Source organism: Neodiprion virginianus, chromosome 5 (assembly GCF_021901495.1).
Source record: "Neodiprion virginianus isolate iyNeoVirg1 chromosome 5, iyNeoVirg1.1, whole genome shotgun sequence".
NCBI lineage: Eukaryota > Metazoa > Arthropoda > Insecta > Hymenoptera > Diprionidae > Neodiprion > Neodiprion virginianus.
This window is the reverse complement of record NC_060881.1, coordinates 20004810-20027593: the sequence shown is the minus strand read 5'-3', so window position 1 is coordinate 20027593 and position 22784 is coordinate 20004810. Positions and strand designations below refer to the sequence as shown.

The 22784-nt window shown below is 41.4% G+C and overlaps 2 protein-coding genes across 2 annotated transcripts in view; one reads left to right on the top strand and one right to left on the bottom strand.

The window, feature by feature from the left end:
* Positions 1–518: 518 nt before the first annotated feature.
* On the top strand, positions 519–2909 carry LOC124305592 (glucose dehydrogenase [FAD, quinone]-like). Its single transcript, XM_046765171.1, has 4 exons — positions 519–552; positions 959–1459; positions 1921–2291; positions 2702–2909. The coding sequence occupies exons 1-4, from the start codon at positions 519–521 to the stop codon at positions 2747–2749; spliced, it is 954 nt and encodes a 317-aa protein (XP_046621127.1). The 3' UTR covers positions 2750–2909.
* A 1686-nt stretch (positions 2910–4595) lies between these two features.
* Positions 4596–22784, bottom strand: part of LOC124305167 (pair-rule protein odd-paired-like) — a 31687-nt gene continuing 13498 nt past the window's right edge. Inside the window, exons 2-3 of the mRNA XM_046764271.1 lie at positions 8369–8538; positions 4596–5960 (exon numbers count right to left, since the gene is read on the bottom strand). Of these exons, the coding sequence (XP_046620227.1) occupies positions 5649–5960; positions 8369–8538 (482 nt within the window). The 3' untranslated portion in view covers positions 4596–5648. The remainder of the gene's footprint in view (positions 5961–8368; positions 8539–22784) is intronic.

The window sequence follows — 22784 nt, the reverse complement described above, 5'->3', positions numbered from 1 at the left end:
CGGTCCAAAACGGAATGATATATCTGCGAGGAAACCCGACCGACTAAAAGAAGTGGGTTGAGCTTGGTGCCGAAGGCTGAAGCTACGACGAGGTACTGCCGTATTTCCTCAAGGGAGAAGATAACGGGGAAATCGATGATGTTGGCACTGCGTATCACGCAACCGGTGGACCAATGTCTGTTGAACGATTCCCGTACCAACCTCCATTTGCGGCTGCGATACTTAATGCTTCTGTAGAGGCGGGTTTCGGCGTCAGCGAGGACCTCAACGGGGCCCACTTCACTGGTTTCACTATCGGTCAAGCCTCCAACAAGAAAGGCGTGAGACGCAGCAATGCTGCCGCGTATCTGCGACCCATTAGACACAGATCGAATCTTCATATTTCACTGAACACCACCGTCACCAGGGTGTTGATCGAAAATAACGCAACGTACGGAGTCGAATACTACAAGGTAATGCTGACCTGACCCCGAATTCTAGAACCAAGATATCCGTGGCACTGGTGACGCATTCAACGAATGACAAGAGAAGGATGTCATAAATTGGTCGTCCGTATGTACGAATGGAATTCATTCCGTTTTGTGTAGTCATCAGTGGCTTCTAATATGATGCATATATCAGCCAAGGATTCCGTAGATATTTTTTATCATGTAGAGTTTTGCTTTTGCTGAAACACGAGCTGAGAGTTGTAACGTGAGCACAGTATCTAACTGTTCTTCAGACATTCGTACATTGAATGTAGTACCCAATACTCGGCTATACCATCAATATTCGATAGACCGTAAGAAAAATGCTTTATACTATTCGGAGATAGATATCTCGAAACAGCGACTTCCAATACAATTTGATGTAGTTGAAAATATCAATCAACGTCACTAAAAGCATCACCCGGTAGAATCTTATTAGTATACACCAATGGCCTAGCGGACTATTTATTTTCTGCTATATTTCTTTCGAGCGTCGACCGGCAAATTACTAGTTGAATATCCTCCGCAAGACGGCGAGGTGAGTACTGTCAATGTATCAAGGGAGGTAGTTCTCTCCGTAGGCGCCCTCAAGACTCCCTTCATCCTTAAGCACTCCGGAATCGGACCCAAGAAGGAGCTGGAGAACTTCGACATCACGGTTGTTAAGGACTCGCCTGGTGTTGGCGAAAACTTCCATGACCATCCGAACTTTCCTGTAAGCTTCACCTTGAACGACCTCGACGAATACGACGACAGCTGGGCTGTTGCTGCTGAGTACCTCACGTTCCGAACCGGGCGTTTGTCATCCACTGGACTGACTCAGGTTGTAGGCGTCTTGCCGAACAACGATACCACTGATGAATGGCCCAACGTACAGCTCAATCCTGCTGGTTACCAGTCAGGTTGCGCTCCTGGTGAAATCGACGCCCTTAAAAGCTCAGGAAAACGTAACGTGAGCATATCCGTTGGATGGCAGCACCCCGTCAGCAGAGGTTCGTTCATTGTTAAAATCACTTTACCGATTCTTCAGAAGTTTCTCTTTCAAATTCCATCGAGATACGGCAAAATTAGGAATGGACGACTCAATCTGCTGGTTAGAGTTTAGACTGATGTCCGAAGGACAGAATGTCTTGCCCTTTCCAAAATACCAAGTGTTACATGGACTTCTATCGATCACTGATTCAAGTTTTGGGCTGTTTCGATGCTCCACTACAAAATTCGAATGCAATCTAACTCTCCATAACTTTTTGCACTCCAACTTCACGTTTGGACGAATTCTTATCGGCACAAAGAAGCTCTATTACTTCGTTACGCTTGAGCAAAATCCATCCTCAGCACCCGAGTGCAGAAAGTTATGGAAAGTCTAGTGAGATGTGAAATCGTTCAGGAATTGTTCAAGCTATACAGGGACTCAAGGGAACGAAGTTACCTATCATAAATTACCATTATGCAGGAAACATCACCCTGCGTTCGAGCAACGTCACTGACAAGCCCGTCTTCTGGGGAAATTTCCTGGGTGAGCAGAAAGATGTTGATGGTTTGGTCAGCGGTGTCAACTTGGCTTTGAAATTGGCTGAAACTGACGCCTTGAAGGCCTGGAATCTAACTTTGTCCACCACGACACTTTCCGAATGCGCAGACTACGATTACCCTAGTGACGAGTATTGGGCTTGCGCTGTCAAGTACGACACTGCTTTTGGACATCATTACTGTGGTGCCGCCAAGATGGGCAATTCCTCCGATTCCATGGCAGTCGTCGATCCTCAGCTACGCGTTTCTGGAATCAGCGGACTTCGTGTTGCCGACGCATCTGTCATGCCACAAGTGAGTTTAGCGTCGGAGCTTTTCAAGCTTTCATGTTTTCTAGGGAAAAATTGTTTATCCGGTTCTTAAAACCTGTCATTTCGAATTTGTGTCCAAAATTTTCGAGTCTTAAATTGCAGTTTCGGTACATCGATGTTGCGTGGGATTCCATTTTGGATTTCAAATTTGGAGTTCAAATACTGTTGAATTCATAATGGCGGTATCAGTGTTCTAACATAATTAACAAATACTGATTTCGATGAAAACAAACTGGTATATTTTTATCATAGTTGATTCCAAATCCTTAATCGTTAATTATTGATCTACATTAGTTTGCCTGCTTTCTGTACACCCCAGAACATTTTTGATATCAACATCTAAAAATTAGATCTTAAACTGTGACCGCCTCTTACCTTCCTTCATCTCTCTAGGTCACATCAAACAACATTGCGGCACCCGTAATGATGATTGAAGAGTGAGCTGTCGACTTTATTAAGAAAACCTGGGCCTAGTAATTTTGGCCGTGGCATAGAGACTCTTGTGAATATTGATTATCTGTAATGAAACCATGTAAAAAAAAGTAAAATTTTAAATAAAGGCTTGTGTTCGTTACGGATCTGCGAAGTTTGCCGTTATTTTTTGATTTGAATTCCTTGAGAGAGCGTAATTGTCATAATGAGAAATATTCACTTTATTTCAAATACCCTTAAAAGAGAATGAAATATATTCTTTGTGCCCGGTAAAAATTTTTCAAAGAAGAGAAATCGAAATCATCGTAGGTCAAACATCAACTAATAACCAGCTCCTTACCAATGAAAGAAAACGTTTTCTAATTCTGCCGACTTTGATACAGCCAAATTTTTGGAATATACCTTGAAATAAAGTAATTTTAAGTTTGCAAGCTTTTCAGAAGATCCTGACGAAAGTATTGCGAAAAACTTGATTCATTTCTTTTTCGTTTTCTCAATAAATAGATGATGATTCTGGTTCTACATAGAGCTTATTCAATGACGCATAATAACTATGTTCATAAATGTACAATATATATACTTCGAATCGTCAATATATTTGTAAGATCTTCAAAAAAAAAAAAACATATTTTGTTTTGCCCTAATCATTATAATAATATTAATAACGTATGGTACAATTTCGCTGGCTTCAAATTTCACTTTCTTAACATATAATATTATGCACAACAGAAAATAAGGGTAATAGTAATAATTATGATGATTCGTAATAATAATAATGATGATAATAATAGTATCAATAATTATAATAATACCTAAAATATAATATTACTTCAATCGTAAATGATAGGGCTCCTATTTACAAGATATCACACATACAGCAGTCGTACAATAATATTTTACATTGAACACTTAGCTGATCAAACTTATTTAGGTATCTGCATAATATAATTTACACACACACACACACACACATATATATATACATATATATACATATGCATGTATGTATAACATATTTAATGGTATTTACATTGTTAGATAGTTAACTCCATTACGCGCACGTGATTAGAAAATATTTTCTCTCTGAATTTTGTTATAATTTTGTTGCTATTATCATTTGTAATTTACTAATAATATTATTTATTTTGTTAATTTTTCAGTATTATATTCTGGTAATCGCGTCGGGAATCATATTGTGTATTTTTTGTAACGTAATAGCGTGTGCGTGTATTTTTATACATGGATAAATATGTACATAATTTATATAATCATTATTTACAATTTTTAGTTTGTGAATTTGCTGTTTTTTTTTTCGATTCGTGCAAGCAGCGTCCAACATATTATAACGATGTGTATACTTATATATATATATATATATATGTATGTATATAATATATATATTTGTGTATAATTTTTGTAATATTTATTTATTCGTTTGCGTGTATATATATAGTAGATCCTCGCTTATCCGACCTTCGATTAACTAAGGTACCGCATTATCCATCTCATTCGAGCACTTCACATTAACTGAGGTGTACGATCGGATAATATAGAGAACCTCGGATAAAACGGTATAATCGGCTATGCTTGTGTAGCAAATAGTCTTGTATCGCTACTTTGTTTGAATTGCGAGCTGGAAACGCGACAGTTCTGTTTCTGGAATCAACGAGAGAATATCGCGATGGCTTGAGTTATCTACGTTTTCCGTATTATCCGAGAATTCACTTATACGAGGTACGCTTTTTCCATATTACCTCGGATAAACGAGGTTCTACTGGATGTGTATATATACTATATATTTTATACGGAAAATTGCAGCTAGATATTTTTATTGTTATATCGATTCGTTTACGAGTTAATTCTGTTTTTCTTTTTGTTTTTTGTTTCTTTTCGTCTTTTTTTTTGTTCTTGTTTTTGATTAGCAAATTGAGGCACAAACATGGCTGAAATTGTACATCCGTTACAGGTATAGACGGGGATTAATAGCGTATTACATTTGAGTTAAAAAGAGCGAGAACATTATAAGACGGGTAGAGAATAAAAAGCGGGGGATTTATGAATTTTATTTTTCGCTTGAACTTCAGCGGGTTTTTATTAATTATGTAATCTTACAATCCCCTTCTCTTTAAAATCCTTCCATTTCCATACAATTGAGTAAGATTTAACATTCAGTTCGGACAGACGCCTTGTTCTTCCACGGTTGTTTAAAATGAGGGTAAAACCACAAATAGCATCATATCACATTATCTGCGCACGAACATCGTCAAAGCTAGGGCCCAAAAAGACTAGAGACAGAAGACCGAACTCGATGCCGATGACTGAAGCTCTGGAACTTTCAGTCAATTTTTAAAACCAATCTGGACGTCAGAATCTTTTATAATACAGAAATCTATCTGTAAGATTATTGGTGGAGGAACGGTGCACAATAAATTTTCAAACGCGTTGTGAGAGGTTATAACATCTAAAAACTCGAAACAGATAGTATATTGAAAAGTTAACTGGGCCAATTTTGGGCGCCTCAAAAATGTTAATGGAAACCGTCGAGATTCGATCTTGGCCAAGCTCGGTCTCCCGTGCATCGTTCGAAGTTTATTTTTGGTCTGCATCACGCTTCTCTGTCCACGCAGAGATCGCCTTCGATTATCTCGCAGCGCCGAAGGTGCTTTCGATTCGAAAACAGTTGTTATACAGAGTGAGAGTTTGTTTCCGAAGATTGAAAGCCGCCCCTCACACGATCTGCGCTCGATTCCTCTCTCCCGCATCAATTCTTCCCGGGGCCGAAATCCGCTCGGCTGCAGGACTCTGCGTCCATCTTTGGCTACTGGTCATCCACTTCGACTGGGATGAAGCGTTTTCTGAGTTTTAGCGTCGTCGCTTTAACTCCTTGCGGCTATCAGCCAGGCCGCGGTTAATACGCAGTCGTCTGGTGGTGCATCAGCGGGTTGAAGTGATGGCTAAGATGGTGAGGCGGCGGTGGTCCCGGCAACGGGCTGTGCTGTGGCGCCACCGGCGGCTGACACACGTACCACTCCGTCAATTCCGGCCCTCTGGAGGCTGCGTGAGGCGCCGCGTTGCTCGGCGCCGTTGGAACCGCCGCCGGAGGCTGCGGTGACTCCGTGTGACCCGTCACCGAGAGGCTGCCGCCGCTGCTGCTGCTCTCTTCACCCTCGCTCTCGTAACCGCCTCCGATCTTTCCCTCTCCAAGCGTCATGCCGTGCACCTGTTGAACCAGAAACGTTTGAGGGATGAGAAGATGGATGACAATGGATGACGATTACATGGTGAGTCAACCCAATCAACTTTTGGCGGATTTCAAATCTCCGAAAACACATGATACGTAACGACTGTCGGACCGTACAGGATGTTTTCTGTGAAACTTGTCACTCAACGCCAGCGGAAAGGCAACCGAAGCTACACTTTCGGTGCGTTCCGAATCTAGTTGGTAACGCTTAAAAACTCTCTAGGACAGAACTCTCTAGTGACGAACTCGGCAGTAAAAGAGAGATAAAAAATTGATAGCATTCAGAGGTAATTATAGCGAACGCACCCTTTATATTGATACGTATTCAAAGTGCGGCTCGCGTGTCTATATATTTGATAGTGTTGATCGGCTGGTTTCACAGAAGGCTTCCGTTGTATTCATACGGAAAGAAATCCCTCAACTTTTTTTTATGGGAATTTAATATTGTTTATGAGTTAGGGTACGCATTCACCACCAAGTCGAAGGTTTTTTTTTTTATAAGGGTAAATAGAATACACCGAAACTTGAAAAAATATCGGGTTGAAGTTAGATTGATGTAACGATGCATGCAAAAAAAAAAGAAAAAAGAAACGCAATTTTTTTAACTTCAAGACGATTTTAAAGGAGTTGAAGTTGCAAAATATAATTTACATGCTTTGCTTTATAATGATTACATGACTTTTAGACAATTCTAAAATTGCAACGTAATGCTGTTTCATTGAAATGCAGAGGTTACATTAACGTTACACTTCCAGCAATATAGAAAAACATGATTTCGAATGATCGCAATCGTAATTTACCACTTGAGATTAAAAAAGCAATATGGCGCCCATAACTGCCATCAGCTGATGATTTTAGGTTACCTAAGCTAATATTGAGTCATTCCCAAAATCCGACAAACCTATCGATAGTTTATTTCGATAAATCAAATCCACGAAGGTTAAAAAATACAATAAGGAATCAGTTTTCTTTTTAGATACAACTGTCTAGGATTTTTTATATTATTGTTTAACTTTTGTATCATTTCGATACTACGATTATAGAAACCAAGATAGTAGTTTTATTATCCTGAGTGGACAGAGTTTTGCGCAAAAGTGTTTCGAGAGTGTTAAATTGATATTTGAATTCTGAAGATGATCGACAATTTACCGCCTTATGATAAATTTCAGACTCAGTTATATATTGAAACGAGTGTTTCAAATTAGAAACACATGGTAAATCTGAAATCTGTGTTCTTCATTGTTTTCATAACAGTTGAAAAATATGTGATGCAACAATTGCAAGTCGCGGATTTGAAAATGAACGATCGTCTTCGGAAGTAGCAGCAGAAATAAATTGCTAAGAAATGCGCAGGCTAACATCTGGACGCAGCAATTCTGAATAAACTAAGATTTCTTTACCGTTAAGTCAAATAAATGTTTCCAATCAAATAAACGTACTTCGTCCATGTCTTCTTATAGTTCAGCGAACAAAATATCCGTCGTAAGGCTAGACAAGATCTGAGCAGGAAGAAAAAAAAGGGTAAAAAAGAGAGAATCATAATATTTTCGACTTAGCCGGCGTTTAAATCACGCGACTCGAATTCATCATGAGCGTCACACTTGTCCCAGGATTTGTGACTCGTTGTACAGTCGTAGCTTGCGCATACACCTCTCTCTCTGTCTCTCTGTATTCTTCTCTTTTCCCGCGATCCCGATCTCCGGATCTCGGACCTCTGGAGATTCTTCGGATCGAGGATGAGAGGCGTTTTCGATGCTGTCTGTGGTTCACGCGCGAATGGCTACGGAATCTTAATAGGAAATTACCCCGGAGCGGTCGGCCAAAATCAAGGTGTTCCACCGTCGTTCGTCTCCTTCTCAACGGTGGATTGACGCGCTCGTATCAAGAGAAAACGGTGAAACTTAGCAGATTAAATGTCTGACTGCGCATGCGCAGCTTTGCCGTCTTTTTATGCAGGCTGGCCACCTCAAGCTTCATCTATCAGACTCGGTTTATTATGGTTATGGAGATGATGGGAATTTTTAATTTTTTTCGTCGCGTACCGATCTTAAATAGTTGATGTCGTGATTTATGGAGGCTATAAAAACTTATTTTCAAAAAAAAGATGGCTGATGACTGCGACAATTCATCGTAAAAACGTAATATCAATTCGCCACTTGATACGGGAGAATTTGAAATCTCTTTCTCCACGTCGAGTAAGTTGGCCCCCCTGCCTTGCAAACAGAAATATGGGACCGACCAATAGGATTTACTTATTTTGCGCATGCGCAGCCAGTAACTCAGTCTGCTAAGTTTCCCCGTTTTCTCTCGGTATAAATCTCGCAGTGAAGATTTTGCTCCCAATTTTTATTCTCACAGGTTTAGCAGCGATTGTTTCTTGCACGTACCTTCATGTGTTTGCGCAGAGAGCTTGGATGGGTGTATGACTTGTCGCATCCAGAAACCCGGCAGTTGTACGGCTTGTCCGAGGTGTGAACATGGCTATGTTTTTTCCGGTCACTGCTGTTCGCGAATCTCCTCTCGCACCCGGTATATTCACACTTGAATGGTTTCTCTCCTGGAAATAAACAAGAGAGTGGAAAATTTTAATTAATTATCGAAGCCGTTGCCTTTTTCAAACAAGATATTACTCGGACGTCTGACAGCTGGATCAGAATTCTCCGCAGAGTGTATTTCGAGTTTCTACAATAACCCGAAGGAAAAAAATCCTTGGCAAGGATTTATAACTGCACGCCTACTCCTAAGCTTGGAATCATAAATATTACTCCCGGGGATTCCTCCACGACACTGTGAGTATGGACTGAATTTTCCCCCGAGGAAAGGGCGGGAAATATAAAACGGCCCGAAGGATATAAGAGTAAAAGTGAGAAAAGGAAGGAAGTTGAAAAAAGAAAACTGCGGGGTAAAAAATATCGAGATTGAAGAGGCAAGTGGAAGAAGCTCGGAGAGGGTCAGAGCCACGGGTAGAGCGGGACTTTATTTATTTTCACCGGAAGTTGAGTGGAAAATATATTTCACTTGGTACAACCGCGCAAGCTTCGCGAATTTATTTTTTTTCCTTTCTCTTTAGATTTTTTTTTCTTCTTCCTTTATACAGCGAAAAATATGCATACCTAAATATGTTTCACGCGTTTCATTCACCCCGGCAAATGGTCCGTCAAGTTTTCTTCTGCAATAATTTTTTCGGTTCTGTTTCTACATGCTAATTTCTCGGATTTAGACTAAAAGATAGTCAGAACTGAACAGCGACGTTTCTATCGTTAGATTTTTTTTACTAGTATTCACCTCGCGTTTATTTAGTCGGCTATTGTCCGAGTTGCTATCAACTATCCGCTGTTTGTGTTCCCCAAGAGATACATTTGATATTTCGTGCATTTAAATGAGCTCTACAAAGTTTCAGGAATTTACTAACCCATTCCGCATTTAGAATCTATTTTCATAATTCATGAATGCAAAAATGCTTGCATGTAGGATGTAGCAACCAAAAGAAACAATGGAATTATTGAGCAGGGTTATTATAAGTGTTTCAGTCAATAGGGCCTTCAATTACAAAAGTTTTATATACCCAAAAAATAGAGAAACAATAAAGTAATCAAGTAATTCTTTTTTCCGTCTTTCAATCAAACGCAAATTGAAGCCACTGGAGAAGATCATTAGAAAATCAGCGAAATTGAATTGCGTGTTAACACCCGGAATGAATTTTTTTTCTTTTATAGAAAAAGAAATACCGCGTGATAATTTTCTGTTTTGTCTCGCACAAGTATAAAAATTGGATTCTCTTTTCGCCCAAAGAGCCAGTCGTAAATGTTTCGATATTACGATCATTCAGCAAGAGATTGGAATTGAGTTGAGGGTTGACTCGGAGTTGTAATCCGATGAGCGATCGAGAAAATATTCATATATCCACGAGTACACAATACGGTATACATATGCATGGGTACACATAACAGTATATACCATATATACGCGTGTGTATACAGTTGGACAAAGGGTGTCACCGATTTAACGAGACAATTAATAACTTTTCTCAAATCTGTCCGGGGCAGAGAATAATCGGCTATATAGGGTGTATGGAGAGAGGGATCCCCCTCTCTCTCTCTCAATCTCTCTCTGCTCGAGGAAGCGGCGATGCGTCTGCGTGCATGTGTAAAATATATTTACACACACACGCACACTGTTTGGCAAATAAATATAGTACGTAAATAAAAGTGTGACTATCCTTAGCTGCTTTGCTTCTATTCTCTGTCGGCCGAGGATGGCACTGCACTGTTTAGGGGTGGGGAGGGAGGGAGGGTCGGGTAGGCAGGGTCGATTGTGTGTGCAGATGGCAACAATATGCCGTGAAATATTGCAGCCGACGGCAACGACCACCGAAAGACCTGGCGTCGCGTTCTACGACGACCGCCTGCAACCCGCGCCTCTGCTGCCCCCTCAAGTTTTCTACCTGAACTACTCAAATCCACTTATGGGCCCTGATCGCCTGTCTTGTCAGAGAGATCGCGCTGGAATCAAAAAAACAATTTTGATAGCTGGATGTGGCCGGTTCTCGACCGGTGCCAAACATCGTAGAATAATTCTACACGAAAATAATATTCTACACGATTGTTTGTAATCACTAGACCGAATGATTGATTTTAATCAATTGTTTCTCAAGCGGAAAGTTAGTCCAAACGTCAATTAGTGCCATTATTCATTCGTTAATGAGTATGCCGAATGAAAATTATTCCGGTAATTATTGTTCTCTACAAAATGTCAGTATAAAGATAATGCAAAGTACGATTTTCTGCAGAACATCGTAGTGTGGAATACGATGGATGCGCTGAATAGAATTCATGTAACATACATGTAAATTTAAAAGGCGGGGAGTAATGTTTCGTACGAAAGAACAGAGGTGCGTATAGAATAATAAGTACGATTAAGAGAATAATTATTTTGCCCTACATTTACCGTGAGTTTTATTCGCAGAACAATTACAACGGATAACTTCGCGCAAGTAAATTCTAATCGAGAATGAAGAAAAATCCCTTGATTTACAATATAATTGTAATAACCTATGTAGAATAACAATCTTTCTTTAACGCAGGAAAATTTTCGGTGTATGTAATCAACGATTCCTTCTAGAATAATACAGTGTCGGTATAAATTTTTTACAAACAGGCAATCGAATCTGGGAAGATAACGAAAGGAACAGTTTTCGTGTAGAATTATTGCGACATTTTGAGAAGTGACTTGAATGCCAGAGTATGACGCACAAATATTAAAACTGTTTACAGTGTTCGGATTCAGCGCAATGTTGTATTTCTTGCACGCTGTAAACCGAATTCGAAACTTGTCAAATTCGGATTCCAGCACACCGGGTGTGCAACCCATAAGTTTACCCGAAGTCTCGGGGCCCGCGTGCCCGGAGCAATGCGCCGCAGTGTTATGACTCTCAGAATGGGGAACACAATGGCCCAGATCAGCGCGGGATAAAATAGTTATTATAATCGTTTTAGCCCCGGCCCGGCGTGCCGTTCCTCGCAGCGAAGCGCGCAGCCCGCCGTCGGATTGGACGGTATGAATCAGAGGTTCCCGGGCTGAATATGGGGACCAAGACGCGTGTATGGGTGCCTATATACCGGGGCACAAATGACTGGATTAGAAAAATGTAGATCACTATCTCGTTTGGCAGACAGAATAAGAAAAGGTCGCTCAGTTTGTTCCGTTTGCTCGTTCCTGATCCGTCCGATGGCCGGCTTAATGGGCCCGATTCTTTTATGACTCGTGTTGTTCCGTAATGACCGCATGTATACACCGCGAATTTTGTTAATGAGTGATCGAATAACGCCTTGTTGTTTTCGAAATTGCTTTCGGAGCGTATCGATGATTATCGCGCGACTCTTTCTTGCTTCGAGTATTGTTTTTTAATTTTTTTTCTTTCTTTATGCGTATCTTTCAAAAAGGGTGCTTTCAAAACCTGTCATTTGAGACATTCATATATTTGGAACACTTATTGAAAAACCAAAATCCTGGCCCGTTACAAGATGGCGTGATCTTCAGCAACGGGATAACTCGAGATTATTAATGATTCTAGTGATTGATACTCTTCTGTTTCCTTGCAGACAGTAGGAAGAGAGGATTTCTCGGTACATCAACAAATTTTTTTTTTTTTTTTTGTTTTTGCTGTGAGACTCGAAATCAGGCGTTCACAAGCTCACGACCTCAAAAATATAATATGGTTGTAAAGTTCGGTAAAGCACGAGTGAATTCGCAATTTTTATGTGATGGCAGTAAATTATATTGTTAGTCGGAAAGTTTTAGAAGTATGTAATTTGAACAGAGCTGCAATTGACGGAAATGGTCTGTGGAATTGAAGAAAGTCATTAAAATTTACCTAAATCTTGTCATTGGTTGTGTTTGAAATTACGCAAATTCGTAGCTTGTAGTAATGGTGCAATCCAAATTAACCGACATCATAGTTTATCATCAACGGTAAGCTGACGATGAGTTGTTACGACTCGAGTGTGTAATTCAATTTGAATGAAAAAAGAATACCGCCTTTTGAATATCCGTAGGTACTTACCAGGAACTTGATTTGATTTGAATAAAGGTACCGTACGAGTCGACGGTGTAATAAAAACCGAGCGAAGTCACGGTTTGGGTTTAAAATCGAGCAAAGTGGTATTTGATTCCGTATCTTGACCTGGCTCAACTCTGGATTCATAGGTTGACGGTGTGGTTCAACCGAAGTCGTGTTTGCATTTTTTGCCGGATAGATTCGAAGGTCCGACTTCGAGACGAACTGGTTCCGAGTACCTAATTGTAATAGTGCCCGTACCGTCTGACTCCGTGTAGTTTTTGCGAAGAGAATGCAGGGACGGTAATTCTCAGGCAGGGTTTTCTCTTTTTCCGAGAAATCTTAAGAAGAGAAGAAACGGATAGTCGGGCTGCAGCTAGAGGGAAAATAGAGAAGGCCGAGACGCCGCGCGCCGCTGCCAATGTGCCGAGGGTATTTTCATGCCAGTGAGAAGGCGAGTGGCTCTCTCGGCTCGTTGAAGAAGAGGATTTTTGGAAACCCGCGCCGAATGATATATGGGCGTTGGGCATTGTCCGGCGGGCTGCAGCGTACCGAACCGGCATAATGGATGATTTTCGCAACTATTGTGCACCGAGGACACTGCAGGGCCACGGAAACATTGTTGCCAACCTTGCAGCCACGCTAGTCCGACCCCCTCCCCCATTGACAGAGGTTCTCGAGTGGATAATCTTCCCGTTATTCGTTCGGCATTAGCTATCCCAGATCCTCATCGCGTATCTCGAGCCGTCTGAGATAAAATTGTAAACACAGACACAGGGCTAATTCCTACAGGACCCCTAATCCCGGCTGACTGACTACTTGCGCCAGTTCCGACACCTCCAGTGACGCGAGGATCGAGTTTAGATCGGTTTTAGATAACCCAGAAGTTCGAGATCCTTGACGATATCCGTCGGCACAGTCCACGAATTTTTACCCACCAGAGATATTGGGTCAAGATAAATTGACTATTTGTAAATTGTCCAGATATTGACTCCAGATTACAAACCGAGATACTGAGAATGCCACTTTTTTCATCTCTCAGAACCACCGGCGCATCTGGCTCACAATCAGTACAGTTTCTCTCAGAGGCCAGAAGTTCCTGTCACAAAACTCCACGCTTGTGAGAGGTTTGGAACGATGCACAGAAAAGAAGATTCACACCTTTGGGTGAAACTTTGACTAATTCGTTCCGAATCTAATTGAATAACATTTCAACGGTATCGATATTGATGATAATAAAGTGTCCTAAATCGACAAGATCAAAGCTTAAAACAACCGAAAATAAGCAGTTGATCACTTGATCACTTTTTCCGGTCCAGACATTAACCGGTAGGACGAGGAAACCTTTTTACCTCACTTGGACTCTCTCTCCGTCTCTTTCTTTCCCTGATATTCCCTGGATGCGCACCGAAGAAGCTTACACGCATGTGTTGATACGGATCGAATGTGTATGTTTGTATACACGCAGGTATGCACCTTGAATAGCTCCGAAAGAGCGAGAGGGCGAGAAGAGGGGCGGCGAGTTCATCGCATTGGAAGGAACAGACAAACACTCGAATTACCACACCAGAAACCATCTGCCGATCGCGCACTCCCATTCATAGCCAACATGGCGGAATGATCGGGGCACGAAGAGCGACGGTAGTCCACAAAACACGCACACTACACCTAGTTGCATTGCGGTTCTTTTTCATCCCAGTTTTCTTCCTCCCTGTTGCCGTTTCTCCCTTTTTCTCACTTCCTCAAGCCGCAAACCGCGCGTGGTTTGGTGAAAATCAAGTATACCCGGCTTTTCAACAACCTCAAAAAGCACTAACCCCGATCATGCCTGATGACATCATTCTCTTATCATCAGAGTTTGGATCCTTCGAACAAATTATACCTCAAACGAAGGTCACCGGTTGTTTGCTTCGCGACCCCCCGCGCAGCGGCGAGCAATTGAATTCAATAAAAGTACCCCGGGTGGTTTTGTAATCCGTTGCGATTACCGCGGACTCTCTCTTCGTCTCTCCGACGGGGCGCACTTACGAGTATCCTTTTCAACCACGCGGCTCCGCCTCATACTCGTCCTTCTCAATCCTCTCCTACTACAATCTCAGTCCTGACCTTACATCGACCATCCAAAGCTCAAGGTCAATCTTGATTCACAATCGATTAAACTCCGTCGCTTGTAACTCAAAGTGGCGTTAAGACGCACGGCAACAATTTGAGGAGTACAAAAATGTCTCGGAAATTCGTTAAGGATGTTCAATTGTGTTTTCTTCATCTGGCAATCCGTGTTTAATCAAATATGATCAACAATGTCGACTTGGAAGGAATACCGTTTCAGTGACCAGTTTCACTTTGGTTCAGGACATTCGCATTAAGATTACGAAGATTACTAATATTTGTAAAAATTCCCAAAAAGAGTTCCAGCAAATTTGCACCGATATTCAGTATTTTCTTGGTCCGGTGTTTCGAATTCGATGGACCGCGATTACAGTGCCAACTCGGAAAAACCGTTTCATTATAAACCGTGATTCCTGTTCAGAACTTCGAAGGTCTTTTATAACATCCCGCCTCTTGATGTTCTTTAAAAAGCGCAGCACTGAAACAGCGACTCAATCCAGTCCTTCTTGTTTGCCGAGACCCGATCCGAACCCCGGTTGCGACGATTCGTCCGAAATCGGGTTCCATCTCAATTCCGGAAAGCCGGTAGCACCGGGTCAACGCAGGATGAGTTTGGCCGTGAAACGAGTCCCGGCTACCGTAAAGCAGGCCTGACTATGAGGGGCACGCATGCATGTAAATGCTTGCACAGGGATCCACCGACAATCAGTCAGTTTTTCTCTTTCAGCGTTCGCGTGAGCTTTTGGTCTTCTGGATCCAGACCGAGTGCCACCGAGCCGAGATCAGAGTTTGAGATTTTTGAAACTACCTCCATAAAAGATGGGGGTGCCACCGGAACGGTATGCGGACCGCGTATCTCGAGTTACCAGGGCCGGGATCAGGGCCAGTTGGAAAAATTCTGGTAAAGCAGTGAGAGCGTCAAGAACGTGACCCACTGATGAAAACGGGCCCTTAAAGTCCGGATTCTTGGATGTCGATTTCCGGAAAATCTTGACCTCGGTGTAGTTGGTCTTCACGGGCCTCCTCCTCTATTCTCGCATTAAAAAAATTCTCGTAAATCTGCTCAACAGAGGCGACAAGCGGATCACCTTTTACGACTTAACAACGACGCCTCGTCTCGTCGTCTTGCCAACTTGCCCCTTAAAGCACATACCGCGCTGCTGCTGCACAACTGACACGCAAAACGGAGCTGGTGTAGCTATAAATTTAAACACGTATACGGTGTCAAGATTTCTTCCTCCCATCGCTACTTGTCCAAGTGTATATAGTTGTCACGGTGTCTCGCGTATCCGTCGGGGAATCAGAGATGATTGTATATCTCTTAAGCGGACGCGAATTTTCAGCCAGCTCTTCAAGCTTACATTATTTCGTCAGAAAATTCCTCACAGAGATTCCAAAGAACATAGATTCTCTAATTTTCAGCAAAAGTAATCACAAATTTCAGGTTAGATTAGGAGAAAGCACTTGTTTCAAGGCTAGCGGTTTTCAGAATATCATAGGCTAGGTTAGGAAAAAACTTCCGATTCAAGCTCACGAATCTTTTAACCATTACTTTAGGTTAGACTAAATTAGGAGAAAACGTACCTTCTTACGTCAAAATTTTTCAAACCCATTGAATCAAGCTCAACAACTTTTTAAACTTTGTTCTAGATTCAATTGTATTAGGAAGAAACCTGTTTTCTTAGGTTAAGAATTTTCACAGACTTCAAAATTAGGTTAGAATGGGGAAAAAACTTCTATTTTAACCTCAAGAATTTTCCAAACATCAGATTAGGTTAGGTTAGGATAGGTTGAAAAATTTAATAAACTATGAAGATCCTTAATAGATCGACATGGGGGGAAAAAAAAAGGATAAATTGTATACACCCCGAGCAAATCACTATGACGGATGTGATTTCAAAAGTCAAAATAATTGAGAGCGAGCAGTGTAATAATAAACGAAGCCCGGAAGCACCCTTGACGTAAGAAACGAGGCCAGAGCAGTAAGAGTTCGGGGCGAGGGTAAGTGTTTGCAAATAGTATTGAATGGGCTAATTTTCGGTAGGGTCCTTGGCGCATGCGGCGGTCCTCGACACAGAATGAGCTTCGGTGGCCGGGGTATAAAAGCTAATACCCGAAGTGCTTGAGAGATGCGGAGTTTGCACGGCGTTTCATGCGCTATACCTACAGCCCCTTGAAGGAGAGTCCGTAAGCTCGGGGTTTTCGCACACCCTGGATCATTGAAGAGAGTGTCTGTATCGCTGCCGCACAAAGTATTTTCCGAGCATTATAACCGCGTGCGGAGAGAAAAGAGTGTTTGCTTGCTACCCGATGCACGCACCTTCCCCTTTTCACCTCCTGCCAAACGTTAAGATGCCGACGAGGGAAAGGAGCTTCCTGCTTGTTAGCAAGCCATTGTCAAGCTCCGGGCTGGGCTAGGTATTTAGAAAAGATTTACTCTGTGTACCTTACAGTGCCGTCAGCTACAGTAGCCGGTCAGTATTTGGTCGAGTGATCATCCGAGATTAACCCACCCGGGGAAATGAATGTGTATACCTCGGACGAAAAATATACCTGACACTACCGAATATCACATGTTTTTCATACCGTGACGAGTTCTGGTAGCTCAGACAGAATTTTTTCTCACCAGAATGATAAATAAAACGATTATTTCTTATTTACATAACTCAGTCAAGGCCTTAACAGATCCCCGATAAATCCCGATCACTATTATCGACTAGAGTATCTTTCGTGCTTGTCTAATTGGAAATTTATTTACATACATACGTACGTACAGGGTTGTTTATTGCCTAGTGTTATTTTCCGTGCACTGGAGAATTAGCGTTGATATTTCTAGGAGGAATTGAATAAACCGAAAATCATGAAATAAGTGTGAAAATGCCGAGAACAGTTCGATCAATTTGGATTGCGATGTATCTGCACTTTTCGAAAAATCCAATTAATCAAGACATCAGATAAAGGAAAGTTGTAATCCATTATTGTAGTAGCCGTAATTATTTCCGATGAAAAGCTCGACATTTTACGAATATTCCCAAACTTTCGCTTGTCTCTGTATTCCGGTAACGTTAAAATAGAAAAAGAGTGAAAATGATTCGTCGGATAAAATTGTTTTCAGAGATAAATCGTAGTGAAATTTTTTTTTTTCACGGTGAATTTAACACATTTTACACACGGCGCGCGCTATCAAGACGGGGCTCAGTTGTCTTCGCGCGAGTCTGGGAAATAAATAAACGGTGTATACGAAATGGAGAAAAATAAAAAGGAGAAAACAAAAAAAAAAAAAAAAAAAGAAAGAAAAACAAAACGTAAGAGAAGAAAAGAAAGGAAAAGGAGAAAAACAAATGAGTAAAAACAAGAAATAATAAAAGACAAAAAAACAATATCGCAGCTAGCCACGGTGGATGATTTAGGGGGCGCAGGTCGGGGTCGCGGGTCGCGGGTCGGGCCCGTAGCAGGAATGCTGCAGGGCCCAAGAAGTCCCTTTCTCTCTCTCTCTCTCTCTCCCTCCTCCGCTGTCACGCTCTCTCCTCTCGTTCCCCGTATACCTCTTGTGGGAGTAGGATAAAATGATAAGAGAGAAGGACAAACGCATAGAACATTTACATAGGTCGTTAGTATGGCCCACTGCTTATGCAGTTCAGCCTGTACCAGGTCCGCTGCTTCAGTCTCCGAGAACCAGCACGAGGCGAACCGTACGTAGGTACCGCCGAATTCCCGTTTTCACAACCAGCCGTAAGGAGAAGAAGAAGAAGGGAAAAAGAGACTCGCGGAGAGAGAAGAAAGAAAGAAAAAGAGAGAGAGAGAGAGAAAGAAACATGGAAACAAAAATTTTATTCCCATACTCGGAAGGTCTGATCGAAATTGCATTTCCGAAAATGTATGACACTTTGAAAAGAAACTCGGTGTGGACTTCTATAAACTATATAGAATTTGGTATTAAATAACACTATCTGCAACTGATGTCGAATTTTGGAATTCACCAGACAAATTGTTTTAATATAGTCCACATCGGCTAATTTCGATCAATTTTTAACACCGTCATTTTTTACAGTCTACCGGTTATACGGTCACCTTAGTGCTATTAATCCAATTGTGGTCATATTCATTTGAGACGAGTAGTCAGAGGTCACGGCCAAAAAGTGGTACGGATTGGTGTTTTGACGTAGACGAAAAATAATTTTCGAACAATACAGTATACCTGGTTTATCAAAAGCTTCTGTCCGAAATTTGCTCAAAGTTGGATTTAAGTCACGAATTGAATATGTAGTTGAAGAGATTGGAGGTCGAGTCGATGAATGAAGAATATTACGAAGTTGATCACAAATGGTGGAAAAGTTTCTCAATCTTGGAAATATATTTCTTCCCGGAAAATAAGAACCTTTGCGGCAACTGTTGGTCCGGAAAACAAAAGAATAATTCCTGGGCCTTGGGTCAAGTGTCCCAAAACTGTGCGTGAAACTGGACAAAAGGTTGACTTGAGGGGTGCTGCAACGGTTGCGGCCTCCACCTTAACGATGAGAAAGTATGAAAATGAAAGAGAGGGAGAGAGAGAGAGAAGTGAAATGCACGAATCCCGGGGGACGCAGCACCGCGTCAAATTCATTGGATGCTTGGAGGTTTGACGCCGAGGGCACCAGGACTCGCATCGTAATTTAATTTCGTAACCTGATATCCAGCTTTTGTGCGTACCGTCGTGTGGTTATTAAGACCCGTAGGACGTTATAATTTTCTTACGGAATTCACGGCGCTAGGCTGGCTAATATATACGTATATAATACAGCGATCATCCTTGTCTCAGGAAAGAAATTCTTTCGCCTCATTCAGAAGCTCCAACGATTCTTTTGTCTCAAATTATCCAACGTCGGTATCTTGGGAAGTAAAATCGCGCTCATGCGCACCAAAATCATCTCGAGTTACAAAAAATTTCGTCCACGCGGTACAAATTGATTTCACAAATTTGGATTCCGGATGTTTTTGGATTTGGATTAGGATCCCAAAGTTTGCGAAGTTTGTTGAACGAACACGAATGCTGCTGTTTTTGTTGTTGTTTGACGTCATTGAGCGTTTGGAAACCATTCAAATTTTACCAGGTTGAAGTTAGTAGCGTTGACGTAACGAAACATTGCATGAAAAAATCACTATTTCGCAATTTTATAGTGACTTTAAAGTAGTCAAGTTCTCGAAGTGTGAGCTGTTTTGATTTTTTGCGGTTTACTGAATTTCAGACATTCCTAACATCACGAAATAACGATTTTTTTAAAACGTGATTCGTTACAATATAACGTTAACAGTTTCAGCCTCGTTCAATTTCACCACTATCGATGAAGCGAAACTTGCAATACCGGACCGCATAAAATCGTAGGTACGTGGATTATGAAAAACTGTTCAGCGGTTGAAGAAAAACAACTCCGGTAAATTACGATTTAGACAATCGAAAAGATTTCATTAAGAGAAAAAACGTCACGCGCGGATCACGAGTAAAAGGGTGAGAATACGAACAAGTGTGTAAGAATCCGTAGAGCAATTGAGCGTCGTGATCGAGGATAAAAAATCGTAGGCAGTTAGGTTCGGTCGGATGTGGCGGGGGGAAAAGGGATGAGGAGGAATAAGAAAAACGATAAAACGAACGAGCGGTCCGGAGGATTCGCTGTCCGCTATATTTATGAAGACTGTTTCTCTAATGGTTTCGATGCGCTCGCACGCTCGCACGCTCGATGGTACGAGAGAGGCTCGAGGATCGAGCTCTCGGAGGTTGGAGCTCGCGTGAATTATGCTTCATGCGAGATGTCAAATTGCTCGGTATATCGTAAAATATATAAAACTCCGCACGACCGCCTCTGTGGGAACCCTTATCCGAATGTACGTGCATGCGCCGACTTCTCTCTGCGTCATATCCACACTTCGAAAATACCCCCTTCGAGATCGTATTGTCGATTTGCCAAAGATTATAAACATGTCCCTCGCCACTCGGCCTGTAACCCACCATTTCATCCTTGGTGAAAAGAAAAAACCGAATCCAACCTATCCTCGTTCAATTTTTTTATCCAATAGGCCGAAAGAGTGATTTGGGAACATTTCGTTGACTGAGATGTTCGTTCCGGTGCAAGTTGTACGCCTTTTTATTCGTGTTTCATAAAACTGTCGGATCGATCGTGTTCGCAAATTGAAAACAATGACCGAGATCGTATTGTCTTACTTTTCTTCTTTTCTTTTTATGCCGCAGTGCTATCTTCTTTCGGGATAATTATGCAAAAATCGTACCGTCAATTTGCCAAAGATCAACATGTTATCTTTGTGCTTACCGAAAGAGAAGAAAGGAATAGAGGAAAACCCGAACGAATATTGGACAGACTTCAAGTCAGTCAGTCGAAAGTTACCCTTCAACGTTTGTCAATAAAAGCAGACTATTTGCAGTTTTCACAACGAATCGCGTTGATGGATTCCTATTTTGGAGTATGCGCTGAGAGAAATTTTTAATTCCGGTTACCGCTCAGTCCTTAATTATTTACATTTTTACCACAATCGAAAAATATAGTTCTAGGTACAAAATGAAAATTAGTTTTCTAGCTGTCACCGGAAAGTCTAGTATCCGTTACTATTCTTTCTCATTACCATCACTGTTACTATATTTTCTTGTATAACTGTTGCGAAAATTTACTGAATTTTTCTAGTCACTATAACGAATGAAATTTTTCTCAGTGTGGTTGAGGCGGGAGATTAAGATCAGGTTAGGTTAAGTTATGAAAATTATATGATACAGAAGTGAAAAATATCGAACTCTGCAGAGGCTAAGAACCCATCAAACAGATTGGAAAATCTGGGAATTCATTCAACGGAGGAGCTCGAAAAACGTAGTGTTCGGGGACTCGCATTTGTACGTGTAGATTGTGCATGTATAAACGCGCGTTTAAATAGCATAAAAGTATAATGTTTCAGGACACTTGATATTTTCTCAATGATCGTCATTGTGCGACGACTCCTGGCACAGGACGACAGCTACCGACAAGCTACCGTTCTCCGCAGGCTCCCAGCGAATTCCTCTACCCCTCTGCAACTTCAAGTGGGTATGATTTACCCCCGTCTAGATATATCAAGTTACCTCACCACCGCCACAGCCATTGTGCACCATGGAAAATGTTTATCCATGGTAATAAACGTGCGCTTAGGTGTTGGGTATACTATACATTCACGGTTTCAAGTTTTTCAATTCCCATTACTTCCGATTTTACCACGTCGAACTTACCTTCTCTGGATCCTTTTCTCTGTGGGTTTTTAAATTTTATCCCATTAAGTAGAATTTGTATAATTAATACCGATTCAACAGTAACCGATTTTTCCTACCGGATTCGACAGTTTTCAAACGATTTTCTTTTTTTTCACAACCAGGACACATACATTTCTGAGGAATTTTAATCAATACCGATTTAATCGTAACCGGTTCTCACCGATTTTGAGTCCCGCGATCGCATTTTTTTTTTTTTTATTTCAGCTATGGGACTAACGAAATTTTGCAGTGCTATCGAACATGCCGATTTACTGTCAACCGGTTCTACTCGATTTTTAATTTTTTCAATCGATCCTTTCTCTTCTATCGTTGTTAGCCAGTCTCGTAAAATTTTGCACAAAATTGAAATCAATGACCTAGCCACTTTAACATAATCGGTTTCAATCGATTTCTTTTTCGATTTTTCTTACGACTGCACAAACGGATTGAATCTTGATAAGATACCAATCGGTATCACTAATAGCTTGCTATATTTTCAATATTTTTTCGTCCGTGGCTCAGAGAACTTGTGAATAGAACTTCGGACATTTTTTTCCCAGCATTCGGAATCGCATGTAAAAAATTGAACTAAAAGATTTCCACATGCGGGAGAGAAATGTAGGCTCGAGGAATCATGTATACACACAAAAAGAGTCCAAACAATGATCGAAGCTTTAAACGCGTTTTAGTCACGGTTAATTTGGTTAGTCGACGTTTAGCCGTTAATAGTCTGGAGACGGGGTTCGAATCGATTGGTATTTATTGAGCCCGCGTGACTCGGCACCTTGGGTCGACCAAAAATTCCATCCCCCACCCAAAAGAGGACGAAAAATAGAGAAAAACAACCCGGTGTCTGCGGGACTCGGCGTCACTG